The sequence below is a fragment of the Aphis gossypii genome, chromosome 1 (assembly GCF_020184175.1).
Source record: "Aphis gossypii isolate Hap1 chromosome 1, ASM2018417v2, whole genome shotgun sequence".
NCBI classification, from domain to species: Eukaryota; Metazoa; Arthropoda; class Insecta; order Hemiptera; family Aphididae; genus Aphis; species Aphis gossypii.
The window spans coordinates 8,772,213-8,794,099 of NC_065530.1; the positions used below are offsets into that span (position 1 = coordinate 8,772,213).

General features: G+C 26.5%; 5 protein-coding genes across 5 annotated transcripts in view; 3 read left to right on the forward strand and 2 right to left on the reverse strand.

The window, feature by feature from the left end:
• The first annotated feature begins 182 nt into the window (after positions 1–182).
• LOC114129657 (smad nuclear-interacting protein 1) lies at positions 183–11,741 on the forward strand. The gene is made up of 2 exons (XM_050197102.1): positions 183–469; positions 10,768–11,741. The coding sequence occupies exons 1-2, from the start codon at positions 414–416 to the stop codon at positions 11,504–11,506; spliced, it is 795 nt and encodes a 264-aa protein (XP_050053059.1). The 5' UTR covers positions 183–413; the 3' UTR covers positions 11,507–11,741.
• LOC114129704 (phosphatidylinositol 3-kinase regulatory subunit gamma-like) lies at positions 5,737–10,835 on the forward strand. The gene is made up of 3 exons (XM_027994521.2): positions 5,737–5,876; positions 6,084–6,921; positions 6,983–10,835. The coding sequence occupies exons 2-3, from the start codon at positions 6,122–6,124 to the stop codon at positions 7,506–7,508; spliced, it is 1,326 nt and encodes a 441-aa protein (XP_027850322.1). The 5' UTR covers positions 5,737–5,876; positions 6,084–6,121; the 3' UTR covers positions 7,509–10,835.
• Positions 11,742–11,924: 183 nt separating the features above from the next.
• On the reverse strand, positions 11,925–15,326 carry LOC114129696 (SET and MYND domain-containing protein 4-like). The gene is given in 7 exon segments (XM_027994499.2): positions 11,925–12,267; positions 12,335–12,486; positions 12,708–13,346; positions 13,887–14,008; positions 14,406–14,534; positions 14,537–14,642; positions 14,702–15,326. Coding segments are annotated over 7 exon segments (1,929 nt in total). The 5' UTR covers positions 15,236–15,326; the 3' UTR covers positions 11,925–12,020.
• A 788-nt stretch (positions 15,327–16,114) lies between these two features.
• LOC114129685 (U4/U6.U5 tri-snRNP-associated protein 1) lies at positions 16,115–21,604 on the forward strand. Its single transcript, XM_027994488.2, has 16 exons — positions 16,115–16,491; positions 16,927–17,190; positions 17,259–17,449; positions 17,544–17,672; positions 17,738–17,854; positions 17,928–18,066; positions 19,218–19,366; positions 19,425–19,542; positions 19,790–19,929; positions 20,100–20,234; positions 20,296–20,377; positions 20,435–20,636; positions 20,761–20,904; positions 20,981–21,062; positions 21,140–21,267; positions 21,327–21,604. Exons 1-16 carry the CDS (start codon positions 16,278–16,280, stop codon positions 21,355–21,357), a joined length of 2,265 nt encoding a protein of 754 aa, XP_027850289.1. The 5' UTR covers positions 16,115–16,277; the 3' UTR covers positions 21,358–21,604.
• LOC114129714 (pancreatic lipase-related protein 2-like) overlaps positions 21,413–21,887 on the reverse strand; it is a 32,107-nt gene continuing 31,632 nt past the window's right edge. Inside the window, exon 8 of the mRNA XM_050197101.1 lies at positions 21,413–21,775. Within this exon, the coding sequence (XP_050053058.1) occupies positions 21,697–21,775 (79 nt within the window). The 3' untranslated portion in view covers positions 21,413–21,696. The remainder of the gene's footprint in view (positions 21,776–21,887) is intronic.

Consider the following 21,887-nt stretch of genomic DNA (forward strand, 5'->3'; position numbering starts at 1 on the left):
TAATATTTTAACGCCTTGATTAAACACCGTTGATCGATTTTTTGATCCATGAGCGGACATAGGTAACGTTGATGACTACGCCGGAGCGATTGGCGCATGGATAAAATGGTTACATTGGTCTAATATTGCTGGTAACACCGTGTGACGTCAATCTCGGTGATTTGTTCCGTAATACCTGTTGTCCACACATTCTAGTCCGGTTTAGGCCTTTGTACATCACCAATGTTTTTTCTTTCCTAATAATTTGATTTTTTTTTTTTTTGTATTTTCACGGTCGCTAATTTTCAGTAACGAAATATCGTGAGTATTCTGTATGCCTCTTGATCGGTGTTTGCGATAGGTTAGGTAGCAGACAACAATTAAAAACGCGACCGACCGCTGATCGAACGTATCCGTTCGTCGACTTCATCGAGATGTCATCGAGACGGGACGAAAGAAAACACAAACACGCGTCGAAAAGACACGAAGAGTGAGTGACAATAAAATCATAACGTAGATAGGCTTTTTGTAGATATCTCCGTGTAATTACGAACTGAGTAGGACGTACTCTAGCCTGTAGGTAGGTAGGTAGTACCTGTTGTGAAATCGTTGAAATTTCGGTACCGATCTAACTTGCAGCCGTTGATCGAGTTGTGTTTTTAATGTTTTTATTTTTCATTTACATATGCCGCCGTCAGATTCATTGAATACTTACTATCAATTGCATAAGTTTCCGGTATTTGACAATTTATTTCGTTTCAACACTACCTGTGTTAAATTCAACGATTTCACTTGTTATGTTAACTTTAAGTGCTCAAGCTTATTTCCTAGACCCTGTACAATGGTTTGTTTTAATTTTTTCGTGTAAATGAATGAGTTATGTTGTGTAAGTTTTCGTGATATTGTGTTTGTGAATTTAATTTAACTTGCACTATGTATAAGAGTACCTCCTAATAATGATTCTATAGTGTTTAAGATTGCCTATCTATCTAAAACTTTTTCATTATGTATACTGTATTATACTTGTATGACACTTATGGAAATAGAGTGTGTAGTTGAGTAGGTACCTAAGTAAATAATTTAATTGCATCAAATTAATTTAATTTCAGTTTTAGTTTGTTTTAAACTAATTAAATGCTTTTATATAATCTTGCCTTTTATCTAATTTTTTTTTTTGCTTACAAATATTTAATTTTACTACTTATTTTAACCAGGTTTTTAATAGTTCCAAGTTATAATTGATAAAGAATTACCATTTGTTGAGATTAGTGGAGTTTGTTTTTGATTATTCATTTTTAAAAATACCTAGGCAATTTAAATCGGTATTTATTAGTATAATAAATTGTATACTCCAACTTTGCTAAGGAATAAAATAAACAAATTAAAAATTAGCGCTATATCAGTGTATTTTGGTTTTAGTCGCATCAGTTTATGTGAAATCGACATTAGTGTTCTTCGTTTTGTGAATTAAATTTACTGAGATAGATAATTCATCTGTTAAGCATACTTGTTATATTTTTAAACATAGTTTAAATTATTATTTATTTTCCTGATATTTTCAAAAAATGTCTTGAAAAAAAGTGTTGAATTTGGTCAAGTATTTTTTTGAGTTTATAATCTTATAAGTTATAATATAATAAAACTGTATTTTATTATGTATTTGAATACAAAAACAATAAATTGAGTATTATTTTCTTAAAATCCCATTATTTTTTTAAAAATTGTAATTCTATAATCAATGACAACGCTATATGTTAATGAAACATTATTATTTTTTGTAAGCTACTCTGTTACTTACCAACTAGGTTGAATAAATAACCTTAAATCACCTTTCTAGTCTAGAAATTATTTATACTCCTAACTTGTATTAAAATAATAGTTTCTGCAATTATCACATTTAATGTAATTCTTTATCTTTATAATATTAGTATAGATTATAAAAGTAGATTATGCATAAGTTTATTTATTTTAAACTACCTAAATATATCTATAATTCTTATTGATAGTATTTAAAGTCTTGAAGATCATATTGGTTATCATATTTCTTGTAACCATTCTCATTGCCATAATATATCAGGTATTGAATCAATCTTAGTTTTGTAAACATTGTATACAGTTGTTGTCTATGTTATTATGTAAATTAAGTTAAATTTTATTTCATTAAAACAATTAATTTTTAAAATAAAAATAATAAAAATTATCTCCTGATATTAAAAATTATTTAAATTCCTTGTTTTTAAGAATAAATGAATAAAATTAATTGATTGATTCCTCTAAAAAATGAATTAAGAGTAACATATAGCAACAATAAATCTGATTTATTTAAAATAGTAACTAAAACTGACTTAACATCAAAATTGATTTAATTTATTTTTACAAGATCTTGTTTTTATTTTTCTGATTCACTCTCCCCCTTTATCTTTAATTAATAATCATCTCATATAACATAAATCAAAATATAATATGCTTGTAGCTCAAGTAGAAAAAGCTTGACTACTGGCACTAATATAAATGATTGACTCAGTGGGTTAGGTTTGGTGTTAACTAACCTCTGCCCAAAAAAACTGATTGTCTAAGACTGTGTTTTTCAATTTACATAGAATAGAATGTGGCAACTAGCTATTTATACCTATTTAAAAATAGAAATTTCCCTGTTTTAGATTCTATAAATTAATATAGATTTTACAATTAAATATTTTTTTCTTGTACCTCATTTTAGAACAAGCAATTTGCTTCATTCTTCAGTGTCTAGGGTAGTTCTGGATTTTGTCCAGTTAGTGTTATGGGGTGTATTCTAACTACTTTTCTTTGATAGTTCAGAAAAACTATCATAAAACAAAAAATAAAATATATTTACTCACCAGTTTGTAACATGACGTGTTATTTTTTTTATTTAGAAAAAAATATTTTTGAAGTTCTTGACATTTTTATCAAATATTTAATAGCAATAATTTAATTTTCAAAACACTTTTGCATTGAGCTATTTATAGACATTTGGAATTTTCTATTTACTAATTTTTTTTTCAATATTCAGGTATTTAACTTATTCAACGATTCTATGATACTTCGATATTGGTGTAAGTTAAATTAAATCTTTTTGTTAAAAATTAGTTCAACCTGCTAAATTAAAAAAGTACTTAAACTATTATTAATATAATGTAGTGTAGAGCAGTGTTTCTTAAACTATTGCAATGGCAACCCATAAATTTATCTTTAAGGGGTATGCAATCCCCTACTAAAAAAAAAAAAAAAAAAATCAAGTATGCAATAATCAATATTTTTATTGTAATCAATTTTATCATTGAATTTTTATAAAACACGATACTGAATAATAAATGGGCAGTACAATAAAAAAATTAGTAAAATATGAAAATTGTAATATCGTAACAGGAAGTTGCGACCCATGGTTTGGGAAATGCTGATGTAGAGTATCCTTTGAAATTGAAGTTAATCCACTTGTCTTCTTTACTCATAATTGTTTTTTGTACACACAAATAATTATTTATCATTTTAACACATCTTAAACAGTGATTCATTAACAAGGTTCACTTAATTTCTACTTACTATTTAGTAGAGTACTCTGCTAATAACTATTTATTCAGTATACATGGTTTTTGTTCTTTTTTGCATTACCTATTATAAAGTATAGAAAATGTTCTGGAAAATATCAAATGTCTAACTTACAATAATTAATTAATAAAACAAACATGTAATATATCTAGTAGATATTATCTACACATATTTATAAAATAATTTTAAAATGTGCTTAAATATTTGTATGCAAATAACTTAAGTAAAATAACTAAATTATTACACATCTATTTAAGTCCTTACAAAAATATAAAATGTGCTTTTTATTTCAAAATTATATTGAATATTTTAGTTTCAAAATAATTTTACATGTTCATATAATTTAAGTAATTGGTAAAGATGGGCAATACGGGTCAATTGAACGATTCGGTTCGTTTGGATCGGGTCATTCAAAAGACCCGTTCATATGATTCGTTCATTTCGTTCGTTGAACGACGAACGTATTATAAACATAACGACTATTGCATTAAACAAAGATCCAATCTTATCATACATAATTATAACTTACCTGTTAGTTGTTACAACCAGCTTCAAATTTCAATCAATTGTATTTTATTATTTATTACCACAGAATAGATTTAATATTTTAATGTATTCTGTGTTATTACAACGCTTTTAAAGGGTAATATTGAGATTCACCAAAGGTAAATAAATAATAATATGTAAAATGTTTTATCACAAGACAAGACTATAGATATTAGATAAACTAAATCGCGGTTTGAAAATATCATAGAGTGAAATGTGATTACCGGACACCGGTTACCTAATGAGTTCGGATCACTCATTATTAAGAATTTTGAGTTGGTAGCAGTGCAATCCGAACGAGAACGAAATTGAACGAATGAACGGATGAACGACTTTTTATTATTTCACGATCCGGATTCGTTTCGTTCACAATTTTGACCCGTTCAATTTGATCCGTTCGTTCGCGAACGACACATCTCTAGTAATTGGTTTATAATATTGGTATTAATGATTTAAATAAAATTAATATTCTATCAATTTTAGATATTTTATTACTGAAAATTATTTGGAACATTTTAAAACAAATCAATTTTTTTTATGATATATCGAAGATTTTACCTTAAGACTTTTATTATACCTTTATTGCCTTTATTTAATTATTTTCTCAGATTATTTCATTATTATTGTACAATACAATTTTAATTTTACAGATTAAAATTGTATCTTACAAAAAAAAACTGATTTCAGTATAATAATGTATTTAACTACAATGATAATTAATATACAGGTCTTATTTTATTTGAGCAAAAAAAAAAAAATATTTTTATGTATATTCATAAGTTACCTACAGTAGAAATTAATTTTGATAGTTATTTGACCTAAGAAATAAGAAGGAGAAGTTAATTTTGACTAGACAAGTATTTTTTTCGATAAACTATAGATAGAATTATCTCCCATTCTTCCAGACTATTTATTGATAGTCTTATAATCATTAAATAGGATTAATGATAAATTAATTTTAATATCGTGACTTATGTATGTAGGTATGCTTTTAAATTAACATTAATTGATGTGCTAGCAAATATTATCTTTTATTAGAAAGTGTGGTACTAAATTAATTATATTTTCTTTATTTTTATTATTTCTTTATTTTTTTTTTTTTTAACAAAAATGATTGAATCTAAATATATGTTTTCAATAAAGTATCATAATATAAAGTATAAATCTATTACATAACTAAGTATTCTGATTTTCATAGTTAGTTAATATTAATGACATCTGCCTGATAGAATTGTTCTACATTTAGTAAGCTAGTGAGAATCGTACTTAATTATATTTCAAATTATTTATATATATGTAGTTATAACATTTTAGGTAAATATTTTCTGTTTTTTTAGATTTTATATTATTAAGTATTAAGGTTCCTTTAAAAAATGGAGTGTTTTTGTTTATGCATCGGTACTATGTACCTAAAACTTCAATCTTGTTAACATTTTTATATTACCTAAATATAATTCTTTAACTGTCCTAGCTGTACCTAACTAAATGTATATTAAAATAAAAATATTGAAAATTTAATTATTATTATTATTATACTGTTGTTATTGTTAATTTACATTATTTGTTGTGTACGCAAGTGATTTCTCTTAAAAAAGTGTGAAACATCAATATCAAATTAGTTTTTAATATCTAACTTTAAATTAAAGAATAATATTTATATTTTTTTTATAAGTGTAATTTTCTAGAATTTGATGGCAATTTCAAATTGCTTATTACATTTTGAAAAAAATAACCGATGAATCATTTAGTTAACGCCGATGTATTAAGCATAAACGCTCCTGGTAAGTGTTAATTAAACTAAAACTAAACTTTTATATGAGGTTAATCTATATTAAATTAAATTACCTAAAACAAAAATTGTAGGGTAATTCATTTTTTTTTTTTTTTGTCATACTATGAATATATTATAATATAATATATTATTAAATTTTAATAGTCTTACATCAATTGGTTGATCAAAAGTAACTCATATATTCTTTTTATTTCAGAAAACCTGCTGTTCGTTGACAATTAATTGTAACAGATTATGGTAAAAGCCCATGAGTCATGGAGCAACATGTCTCCAACAGGCGCACCGGCTTTACCACCTCGTAAACTATCACAAACTAATCGCCCTCAATCTGTCGAACCAATTGCAACCAGACTGCAAAATCCATTGCAAGAACCCAGTTGCATAGAAGAAGCAGAATGGTATTGGGGCGATATAACCAGAGATGAAGTACAAGAAAAACTTACTGATATGCCTGATGGTACGTTTCTGGTTCGAAATGCATCCAATAAGGCTGGAGAGTATACATTGACATTAAGGAAAGGAGGAACCAATAAATTAATAAAAATATATCACAAAAATGAAAAATTTGGTTTTTCAGAACCTTACAATTTTTCTTCTGTTATTGATCTTGTGAACCATTATCGTAAAGTTTCTTTGTCACAATATAATGCAACACTAGATGTAAAACTATTGTATCCTGTGTCCAGATTTCAACAAGATGAGGAGTTTGGTACTTGGAAAAGTTTAAATGTAGATGTTGTATGGATGCGTTTGATTGATCTGCTTAAAGATATTTTGAAAAAATCTATTTCATATGAAGAATTATCTAAAGAATTTCAGGCTGCAATGGCCGATATATCTGCAATGCGCATGGGATTGCAGCAATACCAGGAGGTGAATAGAATGTTTGAAGATCAGCTAAGAGTGCATGATAAATTTCTTAAAAAAGCCGAACGCCATGAAGCTGATAACCTAGTTGAAAATATTGAAATAGTAAAAAAACGAATAAAGTTACTGCTAGATGGCAAAGCGGTACTTGAAGACAAATTATACACGTAAGTTTAGTTTTAAATATATATTATTATATTTGATATTAATTAGTGATTTTGTTTTTAGACAAGTGGCCTATAGTCAGACATTGGAGCGAGAAATGTATCAGTTAAAACAAGAAGGTGCAGTAGTTACACGTCAAAAAGATAAATCAGTTCGATGGTTATTGACTCATGGAGTAGCTTTAGATGCAATTAATCGACTATTAAATGGCACTGATTGGAATACATGTAAACCTGAAGACATTCAATTGCCTCTGAACCTCTCTCATTTAGATGAAGGTACTTGGCTGCTACAATCCTGTTCACGTGCAGATGCTGAACGTCTATTAAATGGCAAGCGAAATGGAACATTTTTGATACGACCCAGTCGTACAGGGCAATCAGCATTATCTATAGTTTGCAATGGAGTTGTTAATCATTGTATAGTTTATAGAACTCCTAAAGGATTTGGATTTGCTGAACCTTACAATATATATTCTTCTCTTAAAGATCTAGTCATGCATTATTCTCAAACTTCCTTAGAAGAGCATAATGATTCTCTGACTACTACGTTAGCTTACCCTGTGTTAGCTACAAATGACAAAAAATAAAATGAGTAGTTTAACCAGTATCAACAAGCACAGTATAGTGTTTATGCAATATGGTGATTCAATTGTTGTGATAATAATTACCTTTTAAATGTTAATTATTTATTAGTATTAACGAGTTATTTAATAAGGAGCAATATTTTTCATATAAGTGTGCATTTATTAAGACATATTATTGATGAAATTATATTTTAACTTGTTTATATTTATTATACCAATACCAACTTGTTTTCTTTTGTGTCCAAATTTTTATGTAAAAATGTATTTGTGTATAGTATACATTAAATTATGTTAAAAGAAAATTATTAATTTATAAATTTTAACAAATTATTTTTCGTTAAAAAAAATGTGTTTTTATTTTTGTATTCTAATATAATGGTATAACAATAGTGACACTATATTATTATATTCACCTAGTGAGATCATTTATCATAAATATAATATAATATATAGTATATACACATATATATAATTATTAACAATAATTTTTAATGTTTAAAAGCATAATTGTGATAAGTATATTATATTGTTTCTACCATTGAATACTCTTTTAAATATTTTCTTTTTTATTATTACTTATGAATAAGTAAAATGTAACATAGAAATGATACGATGAGTTATATCAACACAAGAAATAATTGTTTTAAGCTATAGATACTACTTTTCTAAATAGATTATACCATTTATACCGTTGATGATATTATTATACTCCAAACATTTAATAGTAATGACCTGAAATAGGCTAGAAATTGGAAATAATCCGATGAAAATTGACTCCAGTTGCAATAGTATTGATTAAATTCACTTTCTCAACATTAATATTACAAAACATTTTGCATTCTGCAGCTGTTGTCTGTACCCTTTTTTTATTAACTGAAATTCTCCTCAAATTTTTTAGATTCTGAACGAAGTGATGAATATATTTTCCATTAAATTTTAATTTTAGGCTAGGTATAGTTTTATTAAATAAGTTCATTAAAAATAAATCTTAAATAGCTGAAAATTGAAACAGGTTGTGCACAGCCACCTAGAACTATGAGAAAATTTCGAAATGGGGTTTAAAGTAAAACAATCTTTTAATTTGTCTTATTGAAAATTAAATCTTGCATGACCAGGTCAACAGATGAAAGTATTAAAATTATAGGGTTGGACATTTAAACTGTTTAAACTCGCATGGCTCTACCATCTGTACTCTTCATGACTTAACTTCTATTTTAGTTATTAGAGTATGTTCTGTACAGATCTAAATAATATATTTAGTATTTACCCTTTTTAAGGGGTTTCTAAATTCCAACCCTAAATACATATTTTTATCTTGTCAGTTTGCTCAGATAAAAATCATTATGTAAATAAAAAAAAATTGATAACTGATAAATCAAAGTTTGGGTTGATTACTATTATATTGGAAATCGGTTCAGTAAAAATTATTTTTCATTGTTTATTTTCTATTACATAGGTACCCAACTTGATCCAAGTAATAAATTTTTAATTGCAAATAGACGGGCACGTACCTATATCACGTTTAAAATAATATCTATTATCATTATTAGCAATTGGAGTCGCATAAAATAAACCGATTATCTGAAAATTGACTAATTATATGATACGGACATAATATAGTAACAGACAAATTATTCGTGATTGTGAATGTCGTATCTCGTCCATCAACATTTTTGAGTGTCAGACTTAGTATAATATAATATCATTATCTTGAATATTTGTTTGTATCATTTTTTAAGACTTCCGCATTTTTTTTTTCGGCGTATTCTCAAATAAGATTATTTATCTCTTTATGTGATTACTTATTTGTTATTATTCCTTACCTCACAAAAAATAATGCTTGGGTTACTTTATTTTTTTTTCGTGAATTTGCTCAGTTACTAACACTAACGAGCTAATGAATGATAATAGAAAAACGTCACTAAGAAGTATTTTATATTACCTACCGGTTTATATAGCAGTTATGAATAGTTATGATGGTTTACTCACGAAATTTTAGACTTGATATTTCATTTGTGATTTTAAACGAATACTTAATACCTGGGTTCTTGCTAGGCTGTTAATAATATTGTTTGCGAGACGTCGTACTTGCATGTTTTGTCTGCGTCTTATCTTACACATACACGCGCCATAGGTAGTGAATTGACTTTAAAATCTAAAGGTAAGATTATTATCTAGTGCCTCACGTAACTTTTTATTGCAATTATGTTGAAGTATGTTTTAAATTTATGACCTTTTGAAACTACCTATATACATTTTAAAATAATCATAACTTCCTTAAAAAATAACGCTGCTTACGAATTGCATCCCGTATAAAATAATATTACAATACTAATTGCATCCCGGGTAGAAAAGCACGGCTGAATTACGTCCCCACTAGGTGCCTGTTACATTATCTAAAATTATTGGTTATTATTAATTATTTTAATTTTTTCGATTTAATAAAAATGATTAAGTTAAAGCTTCTTAATATTATAAAACACATAAAAAAATCAATAGATTTTTACCAATAGGCAATAACGATTATAATTTTTACAGTTACAATTACAAATGCAATTATAATTTATAAGCAAAAACCATATTTTTAACCTACCTGTAATAGTAATTATTACCATAGACAGTTCTAGGTCTGTGTAAAAATGGGTAGGAAATATTGTTTAATTTTTAAAATAAACCAAACGCAATTGATACCTATGTACTCAAAAAATAACCGACAGTCAATTCGGAAGGAATTCGTATGAAGCCAAAAATAATATCAGTAAAAAGCTACGCGGAGCCCTGGATAATAATTTTACCTTAAAATTGTATAATGATCAATTTACTCATCAAAACTGACAGTACACTATTGAAACTGTGTAACGACAATGTGATGCTATTACCTTTAATATATAATCAATTTACCTATTAATAATTTTTAAGGTAATAATATTACCTAGGGCATCTTGTAGGCTTTTTTTATTATGTAGTATTTTAATTTTTAAGCGAGTTACGAGAATTTTAAAGTTTTATTATTTTACTTAACTTAAGTACCAACTTAGATACTTTACTACCTTTAAGTATGATTATAGGTAAATTTACTCTAATATTAAAGCTAACAGCATACAATCGATTCTACTAAACGAAAATTTGCTGTTAGAATATTGTGAGACGGAGACAACACACGCGGTTATGTAGCATCCTTTTAATCGCTTTTCTATCATGTTAATTCAACCATATACTTTAAAATGACAATTAAATTATATCTTTACTTATTTTATTTTAGAGAGGACAATTTTGATCGTCGAAAGCCACACAAGTATCGTGACAATAAATCGCCTGAACGTCAACACCGAAGACATAATTCAAATTCGGACGATGATCGTAGAAAAAGACCAAGGTACGATCGCAAGGACAACTCAAGACATCAAAACAATTCAGATTCTGGTCACCAATGGGGCACCAAAGAATCGTCCAGCGATAAGAAACCGGTAGTAAAAAAAGAAGAGCCTAATTTTGAAACTACTGGCAAATTAGCCGAGGATACAAATACTTTTAATGGCGTAGTTATTAAGTATAGCGAGCCAGCCGAGGCAAGAAAACCTAAACGACGTTGGCGATTATACCCGTTCAAAGGAGAAAAACAATTACCTGTATTACACATACACAGGCAAAGTGGGTATTTACTCGGACGTGATCGCAAGGTGGCAGACATACCAATAGATCATCCATCGTGCTCAAAACAGCATGCAGCTCTTCAATACAGGTTAATTTCAGCCAAAAAAGATGGGCGCCATGTCAGATGTATCCGGCCATATATTATTGATTTAGAATCAGCTAATGGCACATACGTTAATAACCAGCGTATTGATCCAAAAAAATATGTAGAATTGATGGAGAAAGACGTCATTAAGTTTGGATTCAGTTCTAGGGAGTATGTGCTTTTACACGAACATAGCACGGATTCTGGAGATGATGATAGTCTTGCTGAAGACGATCCAAATGAGGAATCCAATGCAGATTGAATGCAAAACTTTTCTTAAGGAATTGAGAAATGTTCTTATTTTTTTAAATTGTAAATAAAATTTTTTTGATACAAAAAAAAATCAAACAAAGATCAATAATTAATTTCTTGTTTTAAATAATTTCCTTTGTACAACGAAATATGACTTTTTTTTGTATATATAGTACAATAAATATTTTTGTAAACAATTTCATGACCTGATAATAAAATAAGTTTTTATTATATGCTAGAAATAATATTATATTTAATTTATTTAATAATCTTATGTCTGTTATGAATATTACTTTTTAACATAACATTTTTTTTATATCTTAAAATCTAAGAAATTAAATATGAGTAGAATAGTTCAACTAAGTTTTAGACTGGTCATAACAAGAGTTAAAATTTCCTTAATAATAAAATAATATTCAATCTCAATGTTTAAAAGAAATAAGACCTGTTTTCTTGGTTATTACATAGAAGTTAAAAAAAATTTTGAATAGTAAAAAATGCTCAACCATTAAATTTATAATAATTCAATCATCTTCAATAATAAACTTATTGGCTGTACTATAGAGAACTTCTTTAATAGTTTCTTGGCAATCGCAGTATTCTCCTATTGGCCTTTTTATATTATCGTGAAGAAGTTTTAAATGAGAGTACAAGAACTGAATGTATTCAAGACCATCACATTCATTTTTTTGAATTTTGTTAATTATTTCATACAACTTGGCTGATGATTTTTCTAATATATCTGAACTGATGTCAGTAAATATTTTATACCTGTAATGTAATAAAATAATTGAAAGTATAACCATATGGGTGCATAAAGATAATTATTATTTCCTACTCTGATTTTGGTTGGTTAGATAATACATCATACATTGGCCAATTGTCTTCACAGGGAAAACATTCGCAATGAAAACAATATTGGTTTTTCAGTAATTGATGTCTCGTGTTTTTTGGATGTGTAGCATACAATAATCCATAGTTATCAAACAGCTAAAAAATAAAAAGATCATATCAGTAAGGTTACCATTATACTCAGATAAATACCTACTAACTATCAACTAAAATAGTGTTACTGATTGAATGACAAATTAATAGAGTAAAAAAAAAATTTTATAATTAGATACGTGTACCTATAATTTTTACAAATTCAATTAAAATTTTCAGTATTTTGTTAACAATTAATACTTCAGTAAAAATTATAAAATTATTACCTGTGAGTCTTTAGAAATAGGTTGAATAGCTGTAAGGACTATTGTTCCATGGTAGTTATGTCTTACTACATTAGGATCACAATGATGGTTTAACAAGCTCAACACTGGCATTAATAAAGAAGCAACTGGCATAAATCTATTATCATTCACTAGGTCTAGACTCCATGTCTTACGATTTGGGGGTTGTGTTATACCATGAGCATTAGAAGAGACTGCACATATTATATGAACTAATGATTCACCAACAATACCTAGTTGATGATCAGGTATTTGTAGACCAGCTATTGTCATAATTGAAACCATAACAGCAGCATAACAATGTCTCAAAAATAGATCACTCACAGTTCTTTTAGTTTCATTTCCTTCCAAAGTGTAAACAGAACAAAATTGGTCAGATAAATATTTGCCATTATTAAAACCTCGCATCATTGGATCAGTAGTTTCAGCATTCAAAGCACATACAGTAGCAATATACTTTTCCAATCCTAAGTTACAAACTGATTTTAAGAATATGTAAAATGATAGATGTTCCATATGACCCATGCTTGGCCAATTGATAAATGTCGAAAACATAGAACATTCATATTTATGACCATTCTTATAAGATTTTTCTCTACAAATTTCATTACAGTAAATCACCTGTTGAACAGTATACATATTTAATAATTTAGTTAGCAATATTTATAATTATTTTATAATTAAGTTATTTCATATATATACAAATGCGTTTTGATTGAAACATAAACTTTTTTTGCTAATTTTTGAATGATTTACATGAACATACCATACATTAATTTGATTATATTTTTATAAATTGGTTAACCTACCGTGTTATAACCAAAAATAGGTAAAATGTTCGTGTTTTGTTGTTAGAATCAATTTGTTTGTAATTGAAATAATGTCATTAATAAATGGATAATAATATAATAATTGAAAAAAGGCGATAGTTAAAATTAGTATTCAGAAAAGTAAAAGATAATTTAAATTGTATTTTTCAAAAATAAATATAATAAATATCTTTAAATAATTTATTAAACTAAACAATAATTCAAGCATTAATAAATAGAAAAATGACCAATTAATGCTTATTCTTAGAAATAAACTAAAAAATTATTTTTAAAAGAAAATATAAAATTTATTTTATTTTATAAATTGTGATGAAAATGTTATAATTCTTACCAGAGTACATTTTAAACATGGTATGCCACTCAAACAACGTTTAAAACAGTTATGACAATTATGTTCATAGGATTCTTGCCTTAGTACCCCTGCATAAGGTTTTTCAATAGCAAGGACATCTCCTGAAATATAATTAAAGCTAATATTATAATTATACTTATGGTTTAATACCTACTTTAATAGTTTAATGAAAAAATAAATAAAAAAAGATGAATAAAACGGCTTGTAAAGTTATTTTACACCATTTATCTGGAATTAAAACGCTTAGGAATGAAAAACTATTTGTTAAGTTGTTATATATTATAATATTAAATATTGAATAATAATAAAAATTAGGAAGCTGTTTAAAAATCTTAAATTCAGATGAACAAAAAAAAAAATTTTCATTTTAAGATATTAGAATTAGGTGTATATAACAATTGCTAAATCTTTTTCAAATAATTAAAGCTTTTTATTCAAACAACTATGATGTGGAGATTGATTGGTCAACTGCTGGTTTACCATATTATACTCATTTACCAGGATTAATATCAGATGAAACAACCAAACATCTACCCATTGATTCTGAATACTTCATTTTGACAAATTTGGACAATGCCGGAATATTTTTGTTTGGACCTCCTAGTAATTTAATTAAATTAAATTTATATTAGTCTCCTTTTTATTGGTTTCATTTAAAAGCCTTTTAATTTGCATTTCAATATCTTTTTTCTTTTCTTTAGGTAGCAAGGCTCGAGATAAATGTAACAAAAATTCCTAAAAAAAAAAAAAAAATGTTTAGTATTATAACTTTTAATATTATCGGGTATACTTGCTTTAAATTTTAATTTGGCTTGAGATGTTTTCCCTATAAGTTTTAGACATTTTATTTCTCTTTCATATAATTTGTAGGCCAGTTCAGTAGGATATTTTTTGGCTAAAGCTTGGTGGATGTCATGGATACAATCTTCATATTCTTCTAAATAATAGAGGGCAGCCGAACGATTTGCCACAGCCAATACATAGTCTTCGCTATCAATTTTTGCTGTCATAACACTTTTATTGTACTCACAAAAAGCGGAGACATAGTCTCTGTTTTGAAATTTGAAATTTGCATTTTCTCTGATTTTTCTAGCTTTTTTGTTATTTTTGGGATTTGTCAATTTACACTCCATAGGTAATTTATTATATTTTTTAAGGAGATTATACGTATATAAGAATTTATCCCTAGCCGTAGGTAATTTTGCAAACGCAATATATACCTCACCCATATTTTCGTTTTTAAGAAAACAATCAGTATAAAATAAATCATTAGTACAAGATAAAATATCATTTTTAAACATTTCCATAATGTCAAAACCAGAATACATGATGAATAATAATGGAAAAGTTAACACTAAACAGTATACACTATACTACAAGTATCAATAATAGGTATTCAAAAACATTTAATAAAAAATAAAAAATGTGATAAATACAATAGGTTAAAAATTTGTATAGCACATCACTACAATTCGCGCAGTAGTTAAAATATTAATGTAATCGAATACGTGACACGAAACGCACTATCAACGAATAATAAAATAATTGAAATCTAAAAAATAATTCGAGACGTTCGAGACGTAAAGTAGACAGGACACGTCTTGTAGTCTTATGTAACGACTACACAACAATACAAGTTACATCGTAGATAACTTGAACAGAGACAAAATAAAAAAAAAATGTCATACCTACACTTTAACTCGAACGTAGAATCGAAACTGACTACCGTTTAAAGTTGTTTAGTATAATAAAATTAAGATGTTACAATCCAGACTACGGGAGTTTACTGAACGAGAAGTTGCCGCCAATTGGGCATAACGCCATAGCCGCATGCCTGCATTGAACATTCAGATTATAGACGCTGCTGCACCTCACCCCTCTCAAAGTACGTGAAATAAATATAGAATACTCAATAAGAAACCCCGAAAACCATATTATGACACCTAAATTGGAATAATATGCCTATTTAAAAGTACGTTTATATAAATAAAATTATCTATTTATGTTCAGATTCCAGTGTCGCCAATGTCTATGCCATAGAGTTTTACTCTATTGTCCGACTAGCACTTGCCCGGTTTTTATTTTCTCTAGATAATAGATATCAATATAAGTATTTCTTCCATGACGAAAAAGATTATCCCGGTCGTCGAACAACCATGATTTGGTAAACATAACATATTAACATCAGAGATTAACACTATAAAGAATATAATATTACTCACTATTATAAACTATCGTAAACGATAAAATATAAAAAAATATGAAACGATCATACTGACGTATTATTAATGTTTTAAACTTTTAACGTTCTATTACGTTCTGTGAATTATATCATAGTCGGTATATATTGTTTAGTGTTCGTTCATAAAAATGGGGTCATCTAAACACAAAAAAAAGGATAAGAAGAAACGACATCACTCCAGTGATTCGTCGGACGGTGACTTATCGTCCAAACACAGAAAAAGAAGACATCCATCTAGTGATTTGTCGGACGTAGATGTCTCCAACAAACACAAGAAACACAAGAAACATCATAAGAAAAAAGAAAAGCCAAAAGACAAACATGCCAAGTATCACAGTTCAGGTAAGTTATTTAATTAATGTATTGAACCAATAGGTGGTTATGAATCCACTTGACACTAGAGCAACTAAATAATGATATAATTTGAAAATTTAATTGTTTTTTAATTATTAATTTAATTTTTGTACCTATATCAACACGATACCAATTTGTATCATACAATATTGAATGTGTAAAATAATTGTGATTGTATTTTTATAATAATTATAGATATTGATAGTCTTGGTAGACGGCAGTCAAATCATATGTATTTTTTTTTTAATAAGGAAATATGCGTTAATGAATAATGTGTTTTAATGATAATAGGTTATTAAAAATAGTTAAAATTAAAATGTTTTTGTAATATTGTTCATTTTGTTATATGATTAATATAAAATTGTTTAAATTCTATTTATTTTTAGGCGTGTATGATAATTTTGTTTTATTTTATAATTTTAGATGATGATGTTATTTTTGTACCACCTCCTCCAAAAATATCTCGAAATGAGGTTCGCACTCCACCACCTCCAAGTCTTACACCACCACCTCCTCCTTCTATATCATCATCATCAGACAGTCTGTCTATTGATGAGACAAATAAAATCAGAGCTAAATTAGGTCTTAAGCCATTGCAGATGGATAATAAAGAAACTACGAAAAGTAGAGATGATGGATTAGAAGTTATTGCGGGCGATGAAGGGGAATTTGTTCATAAACCGGCAGGTAATAAGCAATTTAAATTTAAGAAATATTTATGGTTTTATTAACTATTTATTTTTCTAATTATTTAGTAAGCATAACAGAAAAAAATAAAAGTGATAAAATTAAAGCGAGGATAGCTGAAAAAAAAGAAAAACGTATGATTGAAAACAAAATATTAAATGTTAAAAAGTTAGCAGACAGTGATTCAGAAGAAGATGCTGTTAGTTGGGTGAAAAAAACAAAAAACATTCAGGAAGAAATGGAAAAAGCAAAGAAAAAGGTGACTGATAAGATTTTTTTTATTTATGCTTGAGTTATTTTATTATTATGTTGTTTGGACTGATTTTTCAGCAATGTTTTTGTTTTGTCAAAAGGCCCAAGAATTGGAAGAAATGGACAATGTATTTGGTGTTGGCGATCTCATTGAAGAAAGCACAAAAAGTGAAATGAAGAATTTTTATTCTAGTAAACACTTAAAAGGATTAGAAGTTCAACACTCAATGGTATGTAACATAAAACTTTTGTATTTTATATTTATTTAATCACCTTAATTTTATTTATTGTTTAGGATGAATTTGTTGAAGGGAAAGAAGTTATTTTAACATTGCAAGACAAAGATGTACTAGCAGAAGATGCAGATGTCTTGGTCAATGTTAATATGGTTGATAATGAATTATATAAACAAGTAATAATAAAATGTTTAACTAAATTGTATACATAACTATTATAAAAAAGTATTATGTATATTTTCTATATAGAATATTGATAGACGAAAGCAACGTCTAAATTATAGTGGTTATGACGAGTTAGAAGACATGGATATTGACAAACCAAGTATAGTCCTTGGAAAATATGATGAAGAAATCGAAGGATTAAAAAAAAAAAGTTTTAAACTTGGTATGTTATCAAATTTATTATAAAAATTATTAGTTTATCAAAAACAATAACTAAAAAGTGATGTTATTTTTTAGTGTTAAACCTGCCAAACCTTTTAAATTTAAATAATTAATTTTTTTATTTTATTTTAATAAAGCCTGATTTCAAAGTTGTTATTGAACCCTAACTAATTAAATATTAAAACAAATTTAAAATCTTGGAAAATGTGAATAATATTAATAAATTATTTTGTTGACCATAAGTTTTTAACAATAATTCTTTTTTATAATTTTATTGTTTTTTTATCAAATTAAGTACACATTTCAAATTTATTAGTTCAGTTTTCAACTATAATATAAAAGTTATTTAGGTTGGGTTAGAATATTAACAAATTTCAGTTCATTTTAAGCTATGTTTGATTAAGTTCAGTTAAAAATGAAACAGTTTTTAATATAACTAGGGATTGGTCGATTCTTAGAAAATTATTGGTTCTTGTTCTTGTCCTTGTCCGGTTTCTAAATATTACCGCCTTTGGTTCTCAATACTGGTTCTTCTAAAACAAAAAATCTTAAAATTAAGAATAGTAATAAGTATACTGTATATTACTATAATTTATAAAGAATTAAATAATTTTTTAGTTTTTACTTATCCAAATATGAAATTTGACAACTTTTTAATGTAAGGTTTTTAGAAATTGGAGGGAATCAAAAATGTGGTAAAGTCAATCTCAAGTAGACTTGATGATAAATTCAAATCTGTTTTAAGAATTCTTATCGCTTTACTATATTAATCAGGACGTTTATTAAAGAATTACGTCTAAAATCTTATAGATAGATATACCGAGTGGAATTCTCTTAATTAAACCAGAATAATAATTAATATTTAAATGTATAACATTATTTTACTACAGTATTCAGTTCATTAAACATTTAAAATTAATTAATTAATATTAAATAAGTACTCAGTTAGCTTATTGGTTATCAATTTATCACAGTATGAGTAAACAGTGTGAACCAAGTATAAAAAAATAACCGGTACTGGTAAAAATTTGTGTAAGAACCGATTATTACCTAACCAAATAACTGAAAACCAGAACCAGCCCATTCCTAAATATAACTATTAAACATAATTTTTTATTATTAATTATGTATGTGTATGATTTTTTTTTTTAGGTGTAGATGAATATAAAATAAAACGAGATACTATAAAAGAGAAATTAAAAAAAAATATGAATCAAGAAACTTTAAATACAACTCAATTGAAACTAGCATCTGATTATTATAATGATACTGAAATGAGTGTTAAATTTAAAAAAGTTAAGGTAATTTTATTTAATAATTTACTTTAATACCAAGTTGTTAACTTATTTTTTTTAATAGAAAAAAAAATTAAGAGTGAATCCATTGAAAGCAGATAAATTGGAAAGATCTTTACGGCTTGCAAATAATAATGCCAAAGAAAACGATGATCTTGATGATATTGATGATATATTACATGGTATGTGATTTTGATTGGTTCTATATACACTTCTAGTGTTATACTGCTTTTTAAGTCTCTTTTCCTCAGATAGGTCAAAAAAATATTGCTTAATTTTTAGTTACCTAAAAATGTAACTGATACAACATAGTATGTTCTTATAACCCATAAATTATAAATCATAATTATTAAGTCTTTGAAATAGTAACTAATGAAAAAATAAACAAATTCAAAAATCTCTTAAATTTTGATTTTAAATATTAAATAGATAATCCAACGGATATCTATAGTATGAAGATGGAAAATGAAGATGATGACATGGGATTGCAATTGGCACTAAAAAAAGCAAGAAAATTAAAACAGTTAGAAAAAATTGAAAGGAAATGTGACCTGGCTGATACATTGGTTGTAAGTATTTTTTTTATGCATTAATATTTAACTATTTGTTCACTTTTGTTAATGATTTTGTTAATTAGCTATGTAAGTTCCATAATTTATTAATTTATGAATAAAATTGAGTACAATTCAACAAATAATTTGATATTAGTGATATTGAATTATACATTTATTTTTTTTAGAAAACAGAATATAATGATAATGCATTAGGAGCAATTGTATTAAATTCTACTGCTGAATTTTGTAGAACTCTTGGAGATATTCCAACTTATGGTAAAGCTGGGAATAGAGAAGAAGAAGAAGATGAATCATTGATGGTAGTATATATTAGATTAAAATTATTAAAAACTAAAACAACATATAATTTATTTGTTTTAGGATTACGATAAAAATAATGTAAAACAAGAACATGCAGTTAACTCTGATGAATCTAATGATGGATGGAGAGAAGTAGAAATGGGTATGTTATATTTTTATTTAATTAGAAGTGTCTTTAAATTTAGTTTATTAATTTCAGAGAAAAAGCTAATAGATCTAAAAACGATTGATAGCAAGCCGATTCTAGAACCAGAACCTGATTTGGGTAAAGGTGTAGCTGGTGCTTTAAGATTGGCTATGAGTAAAGGGTATATTGAAAAAGAAGAAAATGCTCGGCCATCTGCTTCACGATTTGCTCATTTACAAGCTAAAAATTATTCTATTGAAGATAAAACATTTTTGTAAGTTTGTTCTAATATTATAATATTATTTTGTTGATTTCATCATCAAGTATGATAAAATCTAGTATTAAATAATTAGTTATTTGTTAATTTTAAATTAAATAAATTATGTTTATGAATTTAGAGCTGAAGATGATAAATTAAGTAGAAGAGATAGATACAGTGGTCCTACAGTAGAGTTTAGAGAAAAAGATAGTTATAAACCAAATATAAAACTAGATTACATTGATGATGATGGTCACTTATTAAGCGAAAAAGAAGCATTTAGGTTTGTATAAATTTTTATTATTTGAAATTAGAAAAAAATTAATAAAAATATAAATAACAAATTATAAATGTATTAGGTATTTGTCACATAAATTCCATGGCAAGGGTCCTGGCAAAAATAAAATAGAGAAACGTATAAAAAAAGCTGAACAAGAAGCCGTAATTAATTTATTATAATAAATTTAATTTAAATTCATATATTTAAATAATTTATAAATAATTAATTTTGTTTTTAGCTTATGAAACAAATGAGTTCAACTGACACACCTCTTGGTACATTAAATATGTTACAATCTAAACAAAAACAAACACAATCACCTTATATAGTCTTGAGTGGAACTAAGTCAACTCATCAGAATCATGGGTAAAAATTCAATTTTTTTTTATATTGAATTGAATTTAATATTTTTATAATTTTTACAGAGGTTCAATTTCAAAAACAAAAATCGGTTGAGATAAACAAACATTTTTAAATATTTAACATTTTATTGATAATGTAACACCGGACAATTAATTATTGCTTTTATAATATAATACTGTAAAATTATAAAACTTATTTGAAACTAATTAAATTATACACCTTTTAGATGTTATCTTATAACTTATATGTTTTAAGACATATCAATTGAAATTTATTTTATAGACAGTATTAAACTTTAAATGTTACAAAATTAAAATATATCAATGTTTGTATTTTTGGATTTGGAATACTTGATGACATATTGTTGTTGGTTAAACGATTTGCGTATTTATAACTCAGTCAAAGGTTTTTCATTTCGGTTAATCTGGTTTTTTATTTTGTATAATATGTTTCATTTCCTTGTGAAAATGGCGGTTCTTCGTTTGTCATAAAATAGTAAACTCCTTTTTCGCTATAAGACAAAATTAACATTTGTTAAAATATCATTGCAGATATTATTAATTAATAATTATTATGTTATTTGCATTGGTATTTGGTATTATAAAGTGAAAATTATGTGTAAC